Source organism: Syngnathus scovelli, chromosome 18 (assembly GCF_024217435.2).
Source record: "Syngnathus scovelli strain Florida chromosome 18, RoL_Ssco_1.2, whole genome shotgun sequence".
NCBI classification, from domain to species: Eukaryota; Metazoa; Chordata; class Actinopteri; order Syngnathiformes; family Syngnathidae; genus Syngnathus; species Syngnathus scovelli.
Window position 1 is genome coordinate 9,937,769 of NC_090864.1, and position 18,662 is coordinate 9,956,430.

The window sequence follows — 18,662 nt, forward strand, 5'->3', positions numbered from 1 at the left end:
ATGGTAGGAGTGTCAGGGCAGGCCTTTATAAATCGTGGCAGGCTTCACCACAAAATCTAGCCAGAGTCCCGTGCTAAGTACATGTGCATGGACCACAGCTCACATATGCTTTTTGGGTTTGTGTTTTACACATCTTTTGGTGTTAATTTTGGATCAGATGATTTAAAAAAAATAGTCTCATTAATTCATCACCTTTTGAATAAAAAAAATATACCAAAGGATACAGAAATTAGAATGTCAACACAAATTCTTAACTAAACACACTAATCCAACAGAGAGCCTATTTTAGCACCAAAAAGGGACCATATGTAAAGGTTTTAACCAGTAAACCACAGTTTCGATAAATTACAGACTCAACAAAAAATGTTAAATAACATCTGTTGCACATTGCAAAGAAAGCAGAGAACATTTTCTAGATTGTTTATTCTTGTAAGTTACTAAATCAGGGTGATGACGCAGAAACTATTGCCATCATTAGCTGTAAGCAATGTAAAGTTGTTTTTTGCTGCACATAGAAGAAATATTTTTAATATTCTAAATTGTAAAATTTTAAGGGCATTCATTAAAGGGGAAAACAACTTGTAGACGTGGTGTTGTTAAATTGCATGTCACCGTCTGAACACATTAATCTGGTGTAGGAATGAAGCAGTATATAATAATAAAAAAACAGTTAAGAGTTCTTTATACATGCAGGGACAATGACATTTGGTTTATTGGTACAAAAGATTAATTAAGAATGTTGAGCCACTAGTGCCCTCTACTGGAATACTGAGAACAGTGAGGGGGAGATGCATCTATCATCTGGACTGCAGAAGTAACCAAGCAGGAGTTAAAATTTAAGAGTCTTTGAATTTAAAAAAATTGCCTTGGAAAAAATAGCTTATTTGTATGTTTTCTGCAAGAAACCTTATTTACAATTGTGTAAAACATCATCCTGAATTAGTTTCCTGATGGCTCCTCCTCTCCCTGAAGACGCTGAAATGGTTTTCCATGACTTGCTGAATTCAGTTGAACTACTAAAACCATACCAGGAGATGGCAGCACTGTGCTAATTGTTATTGGTTACTCTACCGGAAATAATGTAGTAGAAGAAGGAAATAGTAGCCCACTATGGAGCCGCCCTGTTTAATGGCGAGCTAACAGCAGCAACACTCCAAGCGACTTACTCTGGGTGTTTTAATGCCGAAACGCGTCAATAATGTAGTTGTAAACCCCCGCCATTCTAACGTTGGGCTCGTTCTCGCAGCACCGATAATGCCGAAGATGAAACTACGGATGAAAACAGGCAAGGAAGGTGGCGACGAAACGACCGAGGAAGATGCATTAGTGGAGCCGAAGGAACGGCAGCATATCCCCAGTGTGGTCTCTCCCACATCGATGTCCAACAGGCTGGAGCATTCGCCCAACGATCATGTTTTTCCACCCCAGTTGGACAAGGAGACTATTTTTGAATGGTTCGGCCTTCATCTGAACCCTGCCAAGCGAATCGAGTTCATGTGCGGGCTTATGCACATGTGTCAACCCCTGGAGCTTCGTTTTTTAGGATCGTACTTGGAAGACCTGGCAAGGAAAGATTATCATGTTTTACGAGACTTTGAGTTTCGTGCAAATAATCCAAACGAGCTGGGGATTTTAACGGACTTAATCGACCCCGTGGTGAGGTCTAAGCTACTAGTGTGTCTTTCGCTTCTCGGATCTGACAGCAGGGAATGCGCTGGGATACTCTTTCGCATACTGAGCCATGTAGATCCGTCCTTATTCTACAAAAAATATGACTACTCCCTTCCTTCATTCAGGGACCCTCAGCACCACTCGTTGCATCCGGATGGGAATGCTTGCAAACAAACATGCGCCGTGTCAAACACCGAGATCTCCCCTGGACCGTTGGACCAGTTAGCGCTACTTTTCAGTATGGCCTCTTTACACCCAGCTTTTCATTTTCACCAGCGAGAGACTCTTCGGGCGCAACTAGATAAAATCGAGCTGGCGATCGAAGAGGAAAGACGACAGATTCGTCGAAATGCACAAACAACGGTAAGTGACGAGCTCAATGTGATGCTAAGCTAGCTCTTGTTTACTAGTATTATTTCATCGTGTTTTATTTTTAGAAAGTTCGTTTTTTTACTTTAAATGCGCACTTCACTACTTGCTAAGCAATACCAAATGAATCTAATTTCATTTTGTTAGTTGTTTTTCTCGTCTCTCGAGTGACAGCTGGTGCTTTAGCTGCAGCGAAGCTTAATGCTAACTTGCTGCTAGCAGGCTTAAGTTTTGCAACTCACGCTGTCACAACAGTTGTACAACACGAGAGAGGTGGGGGTCAAGTCTCGGTAAATCCAGTTAATGAATGGCCTTTCACTTTCTATAATCGCGAAGTTTTGCAAGTTCTCATTCAGCTACTGATGGTGCCGCATCTGAAGCAATGGAGGGTTCTTGCTCAAGGACACTTGGATGTGATCACATGCAGTCTTCAGACCGCTAACATCAAATAACGATATAATTGTCCAATTTATGTAACCTCTTGGTATAATATACAACTATTTTATAATACAACTCAATCTAGTAAATGCATGCTGTTGTCATACAGTAATTTCTCACAGATGTCAAAGTACAGTTTCTCTTCAGGGGAAATGAAACTGTCAGATATAAAAGTTTCTTTTGCTGCCAGTTACACACATGCCATGCGGCCACTTACTGTCACTGCACGTGTTTGCATGAACCTTTCTACTTATACCAGTGAAACTACTTAATCAATACTTAAATTAATTAGCATTTTATCTTATACACTACTTTAGTGGTGTCTTTAGCTATCTATGCCAGTGATATATCGTGACAGGCAAATTAAATGCTGTTCTAGTAGGTAGCGAAATGTTTAGTTGACCTCTGTCAACTTTTTGGTCTAGCTGTGCTGTTGAATTTTAAATGATGTGCAATAAAGTGGCTCATGAGTTTGACCGTTGTCTTTTTAATCCCAGGAATTGCCAGGACATAAGGTTGATTATCTGCCTTCTTCGTCTTTGGGAGAATGTGCAGACTCCCATCCTCCTTGTCAGAGCCGACGCTCCAGACGCGGGGCGATACAAAGAGAAGGTGAGTATGAACTCAACTTCATGCCATCAAATATTTGTAATTTTTTATCTTTTAAATATTGCTATATTTTCCCTTTTTTCCCCCCCCCCAGCGGTGCATATCGAGGCAATTGTTCTCAAGTGTATCTCTCTGACCAGAATAGATAAGGAATACAACTTTGAGGTGAGAAACTTTAGCAAATGTTTAATTGGAATTTAAATTCAGTTATATTTTACCAATCTTAAATGGCAATGTCTCGTACTTGTATTTAAATATATGGCAACAGAGCAGATGGATTATCCAAAGCTCAATGTTGTTGAGTCATTTTCTGTTTCTACCGAGCCAAATCATTGAATAGCATAGCTGAAATTGTTTTGTTTTATTTTTGGGAGACCCACCTAATCTGATAGAACGTCATGACCCTTTTTTTTTTTTTTTACTCATGACACCTCGACTTGGTTTCAGGTGAAGTGGTCAGACTCCTCCTCTAGTAACGTGACCAAAACTCATCTGGAATTGGAAAATTTCCTTTTTAAGGTAAGCTCATTTGAATGGGTTGTGATGATTCAAATGGTGTCACTGGGCTAAAAACTTAAATAGCGCCAGTGGAACATTAGTCATGACATTAGAAGAGTTGAATCTTTTTTTTATGATTATAGAGGTGTCGATTAGATTAATCAGCAGCAAACATTCTAATCAAATTAATCACTTTATGAAAATACGGAATTGAAACCACTTTCACTTTTCTTTCGGAGTCCAATTTCTAAACCTTCTCTTTGCAGCTTCCTAAAGCTCAGTGCACTGACTCATTTGAGAAGAGCCTCCTGAGACTTTTGAGCCAGGGGCACCACTATGAGAGCAGAGAGTGCGAGAAAAGCCTCAGGTACTTTTTATTGCTTTATGGCCAACCATGCTTATCTGTACATGCCGGCACACAAACACAACAAGACGAGTTTCATTTAATTAAAAGTGAAACACAGAACTGCTGTCTCAATGACTAAGAGTTAATGTGAATGCGGTTTTACCACATGTTGTTATTGAGCTGACATGATTTATTAGCCTCACTTGAAAAGACACAAAAGCCTCCAATTTTCCTTTTACTCCTATCTCCAGGGAAAAGTTCCTTGCTGCACCTCCAATTTTCAGACAGACCAAGAGGGTGTGCAGCTTCTTCAATTGCGACTCCAGTTATTCTACCAAGCCATCAAGTTGCCGTTGTAAGGAACTCGTAACAATGTTTTGCTGTTAATCATTGTAGAGCTTATAGTAAAATGTTTGTGTTGTTTTTGTTCTAGGCAACTGTCAGCTGGGGAAGAATTTACAAGGTGATTGCTCTGACGCCTCAAGTCAGGATGAAGGTGAGACCTCATCATTTCAATAAAACTGAGAAGTTAGGGTTGCAAAAGAAGAACTGAGTGACTATAAAAAGTCAGTTAATGAGAACTGACAAATGAAGCTTTTCTGACTTTGCTGATTATTATTCCCAGATAGGTTGTCTTCAAAGTAAACTGGAAAAAAGGATCCTCGTATATAATCTTTTTTTGTGTGTGTGTGGGCGTAGAATCATACAGTCATAAGAAAAAGCACGGCGCCAAGAGTGCAAGTCAAAGGTAAGCCGAACGTCTCACGTCAAGTGGGAAATGGTTTCAAACAAATGCTGCTAAGAGTTCTTTTTAGTCTGCCCAGTGCAAAAGGCCCTCAGGGAGACAGTTGGAGAGGACCTCATGTCGCCGAGCTCACTGGTTCATCAGAAAGGAGGAAAAGAGGCTTCAATCTGAGAAGCGTGCCAGAACCTGAACAGGTGGGGAATTGTTGTTATGATGTGGATTGTTGTCGCAATCTTCAAGAATCTGATCAGAACTTGACAAAAGTTTCCTTCTCCTTTTGTCCACCTCAGGAAACGGAGAAACGAAACCACCCAGGAGCCAAGGCTAAAAGTAGAGACAGGTAGATCAATAATAGGACGACTGTTTATTTGACATCTCCTGATTAAAAAACATTGTGACACTTTAAAGGATTTCTAATGCATTGTTTGCCTCACCTTGGTGTTTCTCTTCTTTTTATCGACAGAGGCACAGAAAAAGGATCTTATTTGATTAATGGTAATCTGGCACCAACTCATTTGCCTCAAAATAAAGGTGGGTGTTGGTGTAACCATACCTGGCAGTGTAGTTTTTTCTTTGTCCTTTTTTGTCTTGCCGATATCAAATCAAAGATTCCAGTTGATTCATCTTTCTCTTTATTTTAAGTAGGTCAAGTTTGTCTATGTACTATATCCACAAGGAACATGTTTATTTTTTTGTGAATACCCTGTTGCCAATGTGTGCAATACAGGTTTGGTAGCTGTTGCTGGCTCTGGACCGGACACATTTGGTGAAACGTCATCAGAGAGCTACAGTTCTCCATCAAGTCCTCAACACAGAGGAGGAGAGAGTCTGGATAGTGAAGATGACAACAATAAAGGTATAAAAAAGTGGAAAAAGGCAAATTTCCAGGTGACCTAGTATGTGATCAAAACTGTATGACCAAAATTGCCTTTCTGGCATCTGTAAAAGAAAAGAATGAGTGGATGAGGCATGAGCGGCAACGTATTCATTCTCGTTCTCCCTTTCACAGATACTGACAGTCACTCTGATGACTCCTACCAAGTAGCAGGCCCCATGTTCTTTGCCCGTCAAAGTGATCCAAGTGTCGTGGAAAACCTGATGTCTGTCCACCCTTTGTCCCCAAACAACCAGATAGACTTTACAGGGCCAGAGAACAACTTACAGTTTCCCCCTCTTTCCTTCATGCATCCTGACGTGCTTCCAAACGGCGCCTGTGACCCTCCGCTGACCGTGCCTCCGCTTCCCAGCCAAAGCGTCCTCCCAGATGGAAAGCCTTCCTCTGGACCGCTGATGATGCCCATGCCTCCAGGGGTTCCAGTTATGCCAGGCCCCGGGGAACCGGAAAAAAGGGACATCATGCCAACTTTTGGTATCCCGTCAATGGGTTTCCAACCCGGTGTGCAGCCTCTAGTCCAGAGGTTCAAAACCGCCTTGCCACATAACCAAGGTGGTCACGATGGCTCCTCGGAGAGCACTTCTACTCCCGTCGGCCCCCAGTCCGCACAGCAAGCCCCGGTGCGACCTATCGGTGCCACGTCTACGGGCCTCGCCATGTACCCATCCTCTCTGCCCTGCCAGGACGCGGCCGCCCTAAGTTCAGGTCTGACGCGGTCACTGCCTCACGGAGAGGCTTCCCACGCCAAGCATCCCGGTTTAACCCTAGGGTCTCCTCTGCCATCCGCATTCACTTTGCCACCTGGAGGTGCACCAGCAGCTAGTGGACTCGTGCAAGCAGGCGTGCCGCCGGCCGTGCCCACGCACACCCCGGGCCCCGCCCCCAGCCCAGCACTTGCTCACGGCACGGCGCTCAGTGACTGTATATCTTACAGCAATGCCGGCGCTTCCTGTGGAAGTGGCTGTGACAATCCTATCGCGCTTCCACCGAGTCAGCAGCAACAAGTGCCCCCCCAGCCGCCCGCACCACCGCAGCAACAGCAACAACAGCAGCAACAGCATCTGATGGGCTGCGGGACCTGCGGCTGCCACAACAACTGCGGCAGTCGAGGCAGCGGCAACGGCGTGAGCGGCTGCCAAGCGCCGCTGTTTTTCCCCAACCACCAAATGGCTGCAGCGGTGCGACAGGTCTTCAGCGTCCCGCCCCCTCTCTTCCAACTCACGAGCCTGTGCATCAACAGCTACCTCACCCAGGGCCAGCCGCCCCACCAGGCCAACGGGGCCACTGCCCTGCCACCGTTCTACCCAAACGCCCCGCCCCCCGGCCACCCTTCAGCCTACGGCCCCATCCACTCGCATCCTCACAGCCACGCAGACGTGTCGTCTCACATGCTGAGCACGCAAGTGGTGGCGGCGGCGGCCGCCGCCGCGAGCTACAACCTCCAACAGCAGATGACACCGGTCGCATCGTTCCAGCGCATTTACCGGCAGGTTTATCCCAATCCTCTTGGGATGCTTCAAGCCGCTTCACTCGGGGCCGGCGGAGTCAATAAGAAGAACGGGAGCGTGTCGTGTTCCAACTGCGGCGTGAGCGGACACTACGCTCAGGACTGCAATCAGCCCTCCATAGACTCCGCACAGCAAGGTAATCCAGCAGCATATATCTTGTTTAACCGCCATTTTGTACTTTCAGCCCAATGTTGAACAAACAATAACCACAGATGCGTGACCGAGCAAATTTATCAATACAAATGCTAAACAACAAACATGCCTTCCAGCATGAATTGCAGTTTGTATTTGCTTTCTCCCTCCAGGTGGTTTCCGGTTAAAGTACGCGGCGTCACACGTCGCCGAGGCACTTGACGGCGCTGACTGAAGTGGAGCTGTTTTCACCCTGGCGCTTCCGTGTGCTCCAAAAAAAAAGCAACATAACAGGAAGAAAGCGTCCACCGCTAAGGGCTCAGCGGACAGAAGCGACAAAAAGTATTTGTGCCTAAACCTTATTCACATTAAATCATTTCGACGTCTGGTGCACATGAGTTCCTCCCCTTTCAGATGAATTTGGATGTTTTTGCACTGAGGGTTGGAAAACATTTAACTTATTACTACTTGATTATTATCATTATGATGAGGAATATGATTACTTGTAGGGCGCTTTTACAGACTTTTTAAAGTGAAGATAAGCCTGAGCAACATGAAACAAAAAGAAGTTCTCCTGCTTTTAAACCCTGCTATTTATGCTTTGTCGACATTACTGTTCTTAGGAAGGTTTTATTTGTTTGATGGAATATTTTCAGATAGACGGTAATCAAAATGTAATTGTTCCGAAAATAATTGTGTTGACCTCACTGTAAGTTTTTGAATGTACGCCACATTTAAGGAAGCTGATGTGAGACGTGTGAATCGAATGCTTGTTTTGCCACTCAATAAGATTGTGGGCATTTGAAGATAATTGCTGCTTTGACCGTTCCCCCCCCCGCATTTTCAAAATGCTCTATTTTTTCCCGCTAACGTGCACTACAACATGAAAGGTGACGTGCATTTCAAACCGAGGTTTTACTTTGTATTATTAACATTCGTTGTCACCTGCAGAAAAACACAATAAGATCTTTCTCAGTTCAATGAGTACAGTGAACCTTCGCATATTTACAGTGTGGCATTCACAAATTCACGTTTGGTTTTTAATTTTGCTTTATATATATTCTTTATTCACCTTAAAGTTCACCTATTTTATTTGTTGTGTGTGGCGCCCCCTTGTGTCTTGAAACTATGTTAACGTGAGTTTGAGCTTCATTGAGTTAAAAGTGCTTCGATGGCACCTGGGTGCCGAGAAACATTTCTAAAAAAAGTAGCACTTTGTCATCATGTTGTAGCATCTAAAGGCAATTGTAAACTTGACAGTAGCGGTGGTTCACTGTACTGCGCGGATATTAAGGAAGAGGCTGGGAAATTTATCAACAGTCTTGGGAAGTACAGTATTGACAACATTCATGTGATGGGTCAAAGGTCGTCTGGGTCCTGATTAATTGAGCAGCCCTACTGGACCCTAGATATCAAGTCAATGCACGGACCGCTTTCCATACTGGTTTGGTAACAAAATGTCCTCCACTGCTTTATTATGTTGTGTTGGTTAGAGCTGCTTGCTGTTGCAATGAAGAACTATGCATGTACATTTCTTTGGTTGTGAATTTTAATGTGTGGTGATGAGGGAAGGTGACAAAGGTCAGGGCAAATGACGTGTCCCACACTGCTTCCAAGATCTGACTTCTTTCCCAATTTGATAGACTGAATCACAAGCACTGCTGATGTCCACCAGTCGGACTTGTGAAGAAGGAAGTCCTCTGTAAATATTCGGTGCAGGGGAGGAGTTAAACGTGAGTGTTGTGTTGACCTCAATGGTGTAAAAAATAATAATAATAGTACTGTTCATTTGCTTGGGGTCGCTCTTGTTTACTGTACTCTTTGATACTGGAATGCCAGATATATTTCTAGAGCAAAATTTGGATTTTATGCAATCTGTTTTCATTTCAATTAAAAGCAATAAAAGGAGAAATGTCTTGTCATGAATATCCAGAATAGGGTTTTTGCTTTAAGATTTAATTTCTATTGTCAGAATCATTCTAGATAAATGATCTTTTATTTCATGCCTTCCAAAACAAAATTAACCTTTATGTAATCACATATTTTTGAACCACAAAAAAAAAAATTGCATATCAACAATAGAGATCTCTATACAGTAAATTGTGAAACATGATGAATTCAATGCCATAGTGAGAAGCCGGCATTTTGTTTTTGTGGCTATGGCAACCCATCAAAATCCCTGATGTGATTCACAGTGGAAGAACTCTGACTGTTGATCTTCACCGTGTACATGTATGCTCCCAAATATTGTACCAAACTATTGGAATGTGTTAGATTCTTGGAGGCCAGTCCAGTACAGCCAGTGGTCCACAGATGAAGGATGCAGCCACCGCCTGCTTCAAACTTAGACTCCCAGGGGAACCCCACAGACAACACTCCGAGCTGGGACCCGGCGCCAGTCCCAGAGCGTAGGAGGCGAGCACATCCTTGAATCGGGAGGGACCGACCCCCACATCAGGCAGCACGGCTAGCGGAATAACCCATGCCCACCCCTGCGAGAAAGGCGAGAAGACCACAGGAGGGTGCACGGGAACCACGTCGAAGCCAGGGTCTTCGATGAGGAGACGGTTGAGACTCCTCGGGTACCAAGGGACTGCGAACGGCTCCAACGCTGGGTCGCAGCAGGAGGGCAACGCATCATCTGCGAAGAAGAACGAGTCTCGCCCCTCACGGGTGCACACCGCAAGTCCAGAGTCAAGATAGAAGCTCGAACACATGCGAGTGACCCAAATGGTATGTATTGGAAGATAAAATTTAGATCTTTCCAGATGACAATCTTTCTTAAACTAGCACTCCAAGTTTCCACTTAGTTTCATGTCAGGGGTGTTTTGATTGTCAACCAGGACAGCTAACCACTAGAACATCGTAAAACTTTTCTCAATAGCTCAACCCGATGTCATTTTCTTCATCAAACCCTGACATCATTCGCCATCAGAGGTCAAGGCTTTGTTATGTCATCGCTTAACGTTCCCCAACCTTACTCTTGAGGTGTTTGCTCCATTTCCTGTCAGGAATCCCTTCACGACAACAGTCCTGATTAAAATGTTTGTTCCCAAATACACCAAGCATCTCAATATATATCGACAGGTGATTATATTTTGTCCATTTTCATTCCAGGCCCAAACCTCAGATGTTGCAATCAGATATTTTCATTTTATTTGCATTTCTCGCAGTGCCCTGACCACTTCCCTTGAATGAAGTTCATTAACTCCATCGTCCAGACATCCGGCCCCTTTTGGTTGATGCTAAATTTTCATTCATCTCCACAGGTATGGAGTTACATGATAGGGTAGATAGAATCATGCATGGGATTGATTGATTAAATAATCCAATTTTTAACTGTCCTAAACAGGGATGCCGTTCCTTAAAAAAGCTCGACTCAGCCTGCCTCGCTCAACAGTAATAGACAAAGCAGCAAAGAAATCCGGACTGCGTGGAACGATATTTTCAGTCAATGGAGATAACTACACCGGAGAGTGGTTGGACAATAAAAAACATGGTGAGTTAGGATTATTTTTAATCCCAAATCACATGATGTAATGGTTCCATTACAAAGTGTCAACTCGTAATTTATAAAGGTTGGGGAACCCAAGAGTGGAAATCATCTGGTGCGATTTACAATGGCGAGTGGAAATATGGCAAACACGATGGCTACGGTGTTTTTAGCGTACTACTGCCAGATACCAAGAAGTATACCATGCAGTACTGCGGAGAGTGGAAAAATGGAATGAAACACGTATGTATATTTATGAATTATATTGAGCCAACTTCTCAATGAATTATTGTTCCTTTTTAAAAATCTTTTCAGGGACATGGCTCCTTTTTTGACGTGCATGCAACGTATGAGGGAGAGTGGAGTGAGGATAATCGGAGTGGTTGGGGGCGACTCACCTATAAATGTGGGGATCTCTACGAGGGCGAGTGGCTATGGGATAAGGAAGATGGAGCCGGTGTGATTCAATTTGGTAAGTTTTTCCTTTTGTATTCGTGGCGGTTGAAATGATTTTCAAGATCTAACTTTGTTTGTTTTAAGACAATGGGAACTGGTACGAAGGATCTTGGAAGGGCGGTAAGAAAAACGGGCATGGGAAGTTCTACTATGCTGACAAAGGTCTCATTTATGAAGGCCTTTGGGTAGATGGTGATGCAAAATGTGGGACTTTGTCTGATTTTGGAAGAGAAACAGCACCATTCCCCACCAAGTATCCAATTCCACGGGTAACGTTTGCACTCTTTCATACTTCTCATCCCACCATGATTCAATATTGAAATTTGACTTCAAAAATGTCTTTTTTTAAATCCTAGGTAACACTAGTGGACATGAAAAGAGTGTTATCAGAAGCCGAGTCAGTATACGTGGATGAAAGTTGATGGGGGAACATGAGGAAAGTTCTTTTTGTGTGAATTCAGGAACATTTTGCATTCATTTGAGTTCATGGACAGATGTATCAAGACAGATGGCCATTACACCAACAAGAACCCAAAAATGAGAAGAATGGATTATTTGGAATGACTTTCTGCTGTGTAGCAGATGTTGAGCCCATGTAGGAGAAAGACTTTGGGGTTTTGGGGTTGGTAGTTCTTAGAGGGCCATCCCAAACAAGAAATTTGTCCTATGAAAACGAGCTCCCAGAGCAAGCCAGGGAAATCTGGAATCCTCACTGGAGCCCATCAATGAAAGTTGGGATTCTACTGATGGTTTGAAGAATCATTACTTGTACCACCATGAGGTTCAAAGTCTTCCAGAGGAATATTTGTGAATGGAAATTTGATAATCCTCCACGGTTACCAAAATAAATGCCAGCTCTTGGAAAACTTTTTCATCTGTTTGGTTAGAGAAGCATTTCCAATCGCAGTTCAGTCATAAAATTGAAAAATTTCTTGGCTCTTACAGTTTCAGAAAACTTTATTTATCCCCGTGGGGCAATTAAGGGAGCAGAGAGCAGCACAGTTATTGACACAAGTTTAAAAAGCATCTTCCATTCTATTGTACTGGTTCCAATACAAAAAAAAAAAAAAAAATCCATACATTCTCTATACTGCTTATCCTCAGTAGTGCCGCTGGTGAGATGGGAGCCTGTTCTACTCGACTTCAGGCAGGAGAGGGTGCACAGCCTGGACTGGTCACCCAGTCAATTACAGGAAAAAACAATAAAATTCACTCTAAGAACAATTAAATCTTAAACAGGATGAAGAACAGTGGTGAGAGGACAAAGCCCTGTGAGGAGCCCGTAGAGGTAGTAAACAAGTCAGACTGTTGTTAATCAAGACTCTCTGATTCAAGAAGTCCAGTATCCAGGAAGTGAGATAATACAGGGAGCCGCTCTGAAGGGTTTGGCTCAAAATGTGCGTTTCAATCGGTGGCTTTGGCGACGATATTTAACAGGCACTTAAGATGGTCAGGGCGGCATCTGTAAATCCGGCCACTGATGACGTCGGCGCCACTTTAGACATGCCTGGATAGCTGACTAAGGTCCGGAACCACTGATGGTTCCCGATGAGTTAGGTTGGGCTCAAATAAAATAGTTTGACGAGTTAAGAGGAAGAAATTGAAGAGGCCAAGGATGGGATGGAAACTGACTTGGGAAAAATTGTTAATGTAATTTGTCAAACGGTACTGAAGATAAAGTTATGGTCGGGTTTGTTTCGATGAACTGGCCTACCCTGGGAATCTAGTGGGACTTTCAAAAGTGACCAGGATGATGATATTCTCTAATTTCAGTGTTAGTATAGCAACAATTTCTTCATCGTTATGGAAAGCATATAAAAACACGATTGTTCACAGCAGTTTCGTGCAAATGTGAGCCAGCACAGTGCAATTTTCTATTCTGGTACAATATGAGAGCTTTACAACCCAGCTTCATCATCAGACCTGTGTCAATTATTCTTCAGCAAGATATGAAGCCCTTGTTGCTCCACAATGTGTCAATAAGATGGTCAGCTTCCTTCCTTGGCATCCTCTGATAGCAGCAGTTTTTTTGTTTCCTAATAAATGAATAACTAAATGAAAATGTACAGTCTTTGCAGCTACTTTGACAACCTTATCAAGGGCCGTTATGATGACACATTTCTTTCCAGGTTTTTAGCTCTTCCTTCAGAGCCTTATTCTGATTTTCAAGCTTTGCCACACGTTCCTCCAAGCCTTGAACGTAAGCCTTTCTCCGCCTCCTATATTCCCGTGCGGCCTCCCTGCAAAAGATATCAAATAAGTTTGGCTTTTTTTTTTTTTTCACAGTTTAATTTTCCATCTACCTGTTTTTCATCAAGCTGCGTTCTGATTGGTTGCGAGGACCGCTGCCCTGGGCCACACCCTGTGGGAGGATGGAGTTGGCGTACTGAAGCTGTGTGGCTGTCATGTCACCTGCCAAAGCAGCAGAGGGAAAATTTATAACCTGCACCCGAAAAAGAAAGCTGCTTTTTCTTTAGGTATGTATTGCTTTTTTTTTAATATATATTATTTGATTATTAGCAGAGCTGTGGGGATCAAGTCAAACGTGCAAGATCGTGCAAGTCGGGATTTTCAAGTCATCCAACAGGTTATCTATCGCAAGTCCAGTCAAGTCCAAAGTTGTCACCTTATTTATGCTCTTAACTATAGAAGGCCAACATCCTATACACCTCCAAAAATAATCTACTTCAATTTAAATATCTAAGTATCAACAAAGCATCGTTTGGAAGTTGTTGCATGTGCAAAATATATATTTTTGAAAGAGTCTTGTCTGTGCGCCAACCATTTCATGTATTTCAAAACAATACTTTTATTTTTTATTTAAATTTACTACAGTTATGTTTGAAATATAGATTATTTACCTAATTGCTCTTTTGGGTTCTGTACTATGTTTAAGTCAACTACACTCATTTAAAACCTTAACTCCATAATTATATGATTAACTCAAACATCATAATTTGAAACCATAACTGACCTCTTCAAAGCACAGCTCTATTTGCTTTTTTTTTTTTTTTTTAGATTTTCAAAGCACATTTCATAACCGCTTGCCCTCAATGGGATTGCCAGAACTCGGCACAGTCAAGCCTGAACTGAGATTCAAACCCAGAACATTTCGACTGTAGGGCAGACGTGCTAACCAATCCCTGCCTCCACACCACAATCATAACAACTACGACTCTACAATTTGTAAACTTTGTAATTATTAAACCTAATCCATAATTTATGCCATTAATTAAAGCAATTCAGTATTTGTACCTGCAAGCGGTTGAGCAAATTGCATCTGCAGGTTATCCTGCCGCTCTGTGCAGTATGGAATGGGTAGAGATTGTGTTGGTTGTGTACTTGGCATAGCCATTGTTGCCACCGTCTGTGCTCCCTCATTCTGATAACAGAAAGGACCTCCTTTAAAATGAAAGAAAAGTCTGTCATTTATAAACATAATATTTTAGTTTACATTTTGGTTGGTCTTACATCTTTTTTTTTTTTTTTTTTTTTGCACTCCAGATGTTGTTTTGACACCGTAAAATTATAATAGTTATCCCCATTTAGCTACAAACCTGTGTGTTAGCTTGTTGGTGTCTAGCACTACTGTTGTCGTTTGGATGTCACCGTCACGTTTTAAAAGTCAGAAATGGTCAGATTATTGGATGTCTAAGAAATAATCCCAATTAATTGTCCTGTGGTGTTGGGATTTTTTTCCCCCATCAACCAATCTGCACAGAAAATGGTTGAGGCCATTTTAGATGTTATACCAACTGAAAATGTGCGCTTGCAAATCCAAATTAGAAGTCATCCTGACATTTTTGCTTTTTTTTTTTGTCAGACATAAAACAAAGTCTCCCAAATGGGCCTCTAATTTGTTTGTATTTTCTGGCAGTTTGGTCTCCCTGTTGAATGTTACAAGTCATGACAATTGAAAAAAGAGTAAATTACCTTGTATTGAAGGGAAATAGTTATTTGGGTGATTCCACATGTTTTGATAGTAGCCAAAGGCATTAGATTCAGGAGCGAGCGTCTGCGGGTTGATTGTCGTCATGGCTGTCAGCGTCTGTGTCCCCTCGGTGTTTAAAGTGTGAGATTGAGGAGGCTGAAAAAGGAAAAAAAAAAAGAAGACCGTGATTAGCAAACCAACTAAAGCCAAATTACTGGTCTTTTTTTTTTTCTCCCTCACAAAACTGACAAGGGCTAGTGAATTTTACTTCAAAATGCCTTGATAGGTTAAAGTGCTTCAGGGTCAAGACACTCTGTGCCGAATATAGAGCTCAAGAACATTTAATTGTTTCAAGTAGATAATGTTCTTTTGTTCGTACACATTGCACACGAAGACAAATTAAAATAATTACTAAAAAGAACTGATGACTAAAATGCATATTTACAAGCCACAAAGCATACGGGCAAAACGTCTTGTGACAGTTGTGGTTTTTCTTTCAACAAAATGTTGCCGACTATATTGCCTGTGCCTTGTGTACAAAAATAATATGCCAATAATGTGAAATATACAGCAAGCTCAGTTATGTCATTCGGCTGCTTTGAGAAATTGGGTCGCTTTGAGTCCTTTGCTGGGTGTAAAATAAAATCAACACTATCAAAGCATTCTGGAGTGAAATGTGCTGCTTAGTCAGGGAGCTAGGTTACACTTGCAGATCATGGGTCTTGGGTCTTTCAACAGGATTGTTTTGTTTATTTCAGCTAGTCACCGTTCAACACAATTTCATTTCCAGCACTGTAAACACGACTTGCCAAAATGGGCTATGCGATGAAATAATAAGGATGCAAACTACAAATGCACAGGGCAAACATTTGTAACAGATGAAAGAACCTGACACATACATTCTGAATACTTCAAACTTCAGCAGCTTGGAGCCCTTTGCTCATGAATGATCCCCAAATTACTTTGGGAGGTGTGCTAAAATTCCCATTGAGTGTTTGCTGCAGTGATTTCCTCAAATGTTGCGCAATAGAAGAAAAAGTTACCACCATTGTTGTTCATGCTATTGTTTCCTAAGATAAATTTGTTAGACCTTGGAAATAAAGTGATGGGAGATTTGATGTTAAGAATGTGTGGCAGTTTGCAATTCATCGAGTCATTGTGAGGTTTTCATTTTGACAGCCAGGGTCCATCCACCATGAAACATTGATATAAATCAAAATTAATACATACACTTTTGACAGGTGATGCCCAACATATGCCAAAACTAATAGAAGGTCAGAGAAGCAGCATAACACCTTCTGCAGAACTATTAGGAGAAAGGCATATTTATACGGACCACCTCATGCAAAAGCAATTAGAAAATCAATAATATATTTTTTTAATTAGAAAATTAATAATAAGTTTTTTTTAATCATCACCAATAAATAACATTTTAATATGAACATGTTCTTGTTTTTGTAACCAGGAATCAACCAATGGTTTTTCTGATAACGTTAAAAAAAAAAAAAAAACTCGACTTGTGAGCATCCTGTCCTATCTTTTGTATAATTCCAGTTAGCCGGTCAAAATGAGTTTAAGGTATTGGATACCAAAACACAATATGAATACATGTAACATGTTTTGACATAATATGGAAAAAAAAAACGCATTTATAGTGGCGTGACTTGTTACAGTCCCTGTGCTTAGATGAAATATGAAAAAAATGGGCAATCATGTGCTTAGATGAAATATGAAAAAAATTTACAATCATCCCCACAATTCAATTTAATCAATATTACTGAAACGATGTACTATATTTTTTACATTAAACATAATTTATCATTTGTCGCAAATTGCGCACGACTCACACGAGTGGGATTTGAAATATATGAAAGTGAGGAGACGCAGTTCAGAGAATGTGCCGATGTGTGTTTTTTAATCATATTTAAATGATTAATATTAAGGGGGGCGATCGGAGTACAAATTCTACTATACTGTAGAACAAGTCGAAAAGACAACCGGCAAGCTACTCAACCGCACGTCATTTATTTGTCCAAATAAACCAAGACGGCCATTTAACGAGTTGTCACGTTAATATGATAATCCTCGGGTAGTTTAGCCTGCATAAATGAATCCTTTTTTTTTTCTTCTCTCATTTAGAATACTTACATCCATGCTGAAATTGGACGGTGCCAAAACACATCACGTCTCTTTCCCCTTCACATGATCTTCAAAAAGACATCAATTCCGGCTGAGAAACAGCGCAAGGCCAAGCGGTCTTTCAACACTGGTTGTTTATTGCGTCGAATCTTATGTCACCAAAGCTCTTAATGCAAATATTACTACAACTAAAATGTACCATAGGACTACTTTGTTTGACGTCACGTAATTAATGCGTCAACTCGAATTGCCGCGAAATTGAATTTTAAAAAAAATCAAGATGAAAACATTTGCGTACTTGAATGTGATTCTTTTCTGTCAATTGATTGCGACAAAGTCTGTACAAAGAGTGCTATTGGCGGACAACATGATCAAACATGCGGTCTTAAGCAATTTACGTAAGACTTGGGCGGCAGCTATATGACGTAGAATACGAATTATTCCGTTATGAATGAATACGCAAATGAATAAGAATAAGTACGTCAACCACCTGGTTGAATGAATTTGGCCTCTTGTGAACAACACTGCAGGTCACGAAGAGGACACATTAAAGTATTTATTGCCATCAATTAAGTTGTTCTAATTAAATCAACATTTTAATCCTGTCCTGGGATGATAACTTGCTCCTCAGAAAAAAACGACGTAGAAAATCTAATCTCTTTATATTGCCAACAATTTACGGTGCACCCAACGGCAATTTGCAAAATCAAAATGCAATCTGATTTGTTTTTGTCATTGTAAATAGTATATTTTATAATATAAATAAGTAATCGTGATTGTATTTTTTATTAATGGTTAGTTTATCATAATAAAAAATATTTATACTCATGCGTTATAATTATGAGAATAGCATATGTACAATTAACACTGTTGTAACATTTAAAACAATTGTTGAGACAATTGGAATGATGTGACACAATAACTGGTTCAAATGTTGATAGTTGAAACATTTTGATTGACTAAAGTAAATGATTAATATTTAATTAATCAATCTCATTGATTGTGGAGTTCCTTTGTAATAACATTTCCTTAAACTTTGGAAAACGACATCATGTCAAGGCGTGATGTAAAATGAACATCACGGACATTTCGAGCAGAGGACAAGACAATACTGTTTTAATTGATTTGGACTTTTCCAAGAGACGTCAACACGTGACGCAGTATTGGTGACGTCCCTGGCGTGCAACTCTCAAGTGTTGTCGTCAAGCAGACTACGAGTATGTCATTTAGTTTGTCATTAAAGTAAAACTAAAAAAAATAAAAAAGTCAAGCAGACTGCGTAAAAATCGTGGCTGACCTGTTGACTGAAATATTGCCGCCGCAAAGGATTATGGGTAACAATTCCTTTCCCTAATTAATGGTAAATGTGGGTCATAGGTTGTATGGAGACACAAAGCATTTTTAGGATTGCAACAACCTTCCTCTAAGTTAT

The 18,662-nt window shown here is 41.1% G+C and overlaps 3 protein-coding genes across 4 annotated transcripts; 2 read left to right on the forward strand and 1 right to left on the reverse strand.

Annotated features, from left to right (window-relative positions):
- Positions 1-1,077: 1,077 nt before the first annotated feature.
- Positions 1,078-9,137, forward strand: zcchc2 (zinc finger, CCHC domain containing 2). The gene is made up of 14 exons (XM_049749506.2): positions 1,078-2,034; positions 2,976-3,090; positions 3,182-3,252; positions 3,535-3,606; positions 3,852-3,952; positions 4,183-4,286; positions 4,365-4,427; positions 4,631-4,679; positions 4,747-4,870; positions 4,967-5,016; positions 5,140-5,207; positions 5,404-5,532; positions 5,686-7,215; positions 7,385-9,137. Exons 1-14 carry the CDS (start codon positions 1,180-1,182, stop codon positions 7,444-7,446), a joined length of 3,393 nt encoding a protein of 1,130 aa, XP_049605463.1. The 5' UTR covers positions 1,078-1,179; the 3' UTR covers positions 7,447-9,137.
- A 69-nt stretch (positions 9,138-9,206) lies between these two features.
- On the forward strand, positions 9,207-12,030 carry LOC125986102 (MORN repeat-containing protein 3-like). Its single transcript, XM_049749517.2, has 8 exons — positions 9,207-9,944; positions 10,096-10,298; positions 10,385-10,480; positions 10,564-10,710; positions 10,790-10,947; positions 11,020-11,176; positions 11,245-11,429; positions 11,517-12,030. Exons 4-8 carry the CDS (start codon positions 10,566-10,568, stop codon positions 11,580-11,582), a joined length of 711 nt encoding a protein of 236 aa, XP_049605474.1. The 5' UTR covers positions 9,207-9,944; positions 10,096-10,298; positions 10,385-10,480; positions 10,564-10,565; the 3' UTR covers positions 11,583-12,030.
- A 69-nt stretch (positions 12,031-12,099) lies between these two features.
- On the reverse strand, positions 12,100-17,940 carry LOC125986104 (cAMP-responsive element modulator-like). Of its 2 annotated transcripts, XM_049749521.2 has the most exons (5): positions 17,240-17,937; positions 15,094-15,247; positions 14,416-14,562; positions 13,464-13,572; positions 12,100-13,400 (listed from the first exon to the last, which is right to left on the reverse strand). In XM_049749521.2, exons 1-5 carry the CDS (start codon positions 17,243-17,245, stop codon positions 13,256-13,258), a joined length of 561 nt encoding a protein of 186 aa, XP_049605478.1. In that variant the 5' UTR covers positions 17,246-17,937; the 3' UTR covers positions 12,100-13,255. The 2 variants fall into 2 exon arrangements, with proteins under 2 accessions (XP_049605478.1, XP_049605480.1); XM_049749523.2 differs by lacking the exon at positions 14,416-14,562 and having other exon boundaries at positions 17,240-17,940.
- Positions 17,941-18,662: the final 722 nt, after the last annotated feature.

Excerpts from the sequence above, each read along its gene's own strand:
- zcchc2 (XM_049749506.2), top strand. The coding sequence starts at position 1,180 with ATGCCGAAACGCGTCAATAATGTAGTTGTAAACCCCCGCCATTCTAAC. Across the intron at positions 3,253-3,534 it reads ATAAGGAATACAACTTTGAG|GTGAAGTGGTCAGACTCCTC; the intron begins GTGAGAAACTTT and ends ACTTGGTTTCAG. Across the intron at positions 4,428-4,630 it reads CGCCTCAAGTCAGGATGAAG|AATCATACAGTCATAAGAAA; the intron begins GTGAGACCTCAT and ends GTGTGGGCGTAG.
- LOC125986102 (XM_049749517.2), top strand. The coding sequence starts at position 10,566 with ATGCCGTTCCTTAAAAAAGCTCGACTCAGCCTGCCTCGCTCAACAGTA. Across the intron at positions 10,711-10,789 it reads GTTGGACAATAAAAAACATG|GTTGGGGAACCCAAGAGTGG; the intron begins GTGAGTTAGGAT and ends TAATTTATAAAG. Across the intron at positions 10,948-11,019 it reads GGAAAAATGGAATGAAACAC|GGACATGGCTCCTTTTTTGA; the intron begins GTATGTATATTT and ends AAATCTTTTCAG.
- LOC125986104 (XM_049749521.2), bottom strand. Across the intron at positions 13,573-14,415 it reads ATTTGCTCAACCGCTTGCAG|GTGACATGACAGCCACACAG; the intron begins GTACAAATACTG and ends CTGCTTTGGCAG. Across the intron at positions 13,401-13,463 it reads CGCAGCTTGATGAAAAACAG|GGAGGCCGCACGGGAATATA; the intron begins GTAGATGGAAAA and ends TATCTTTTGCAG.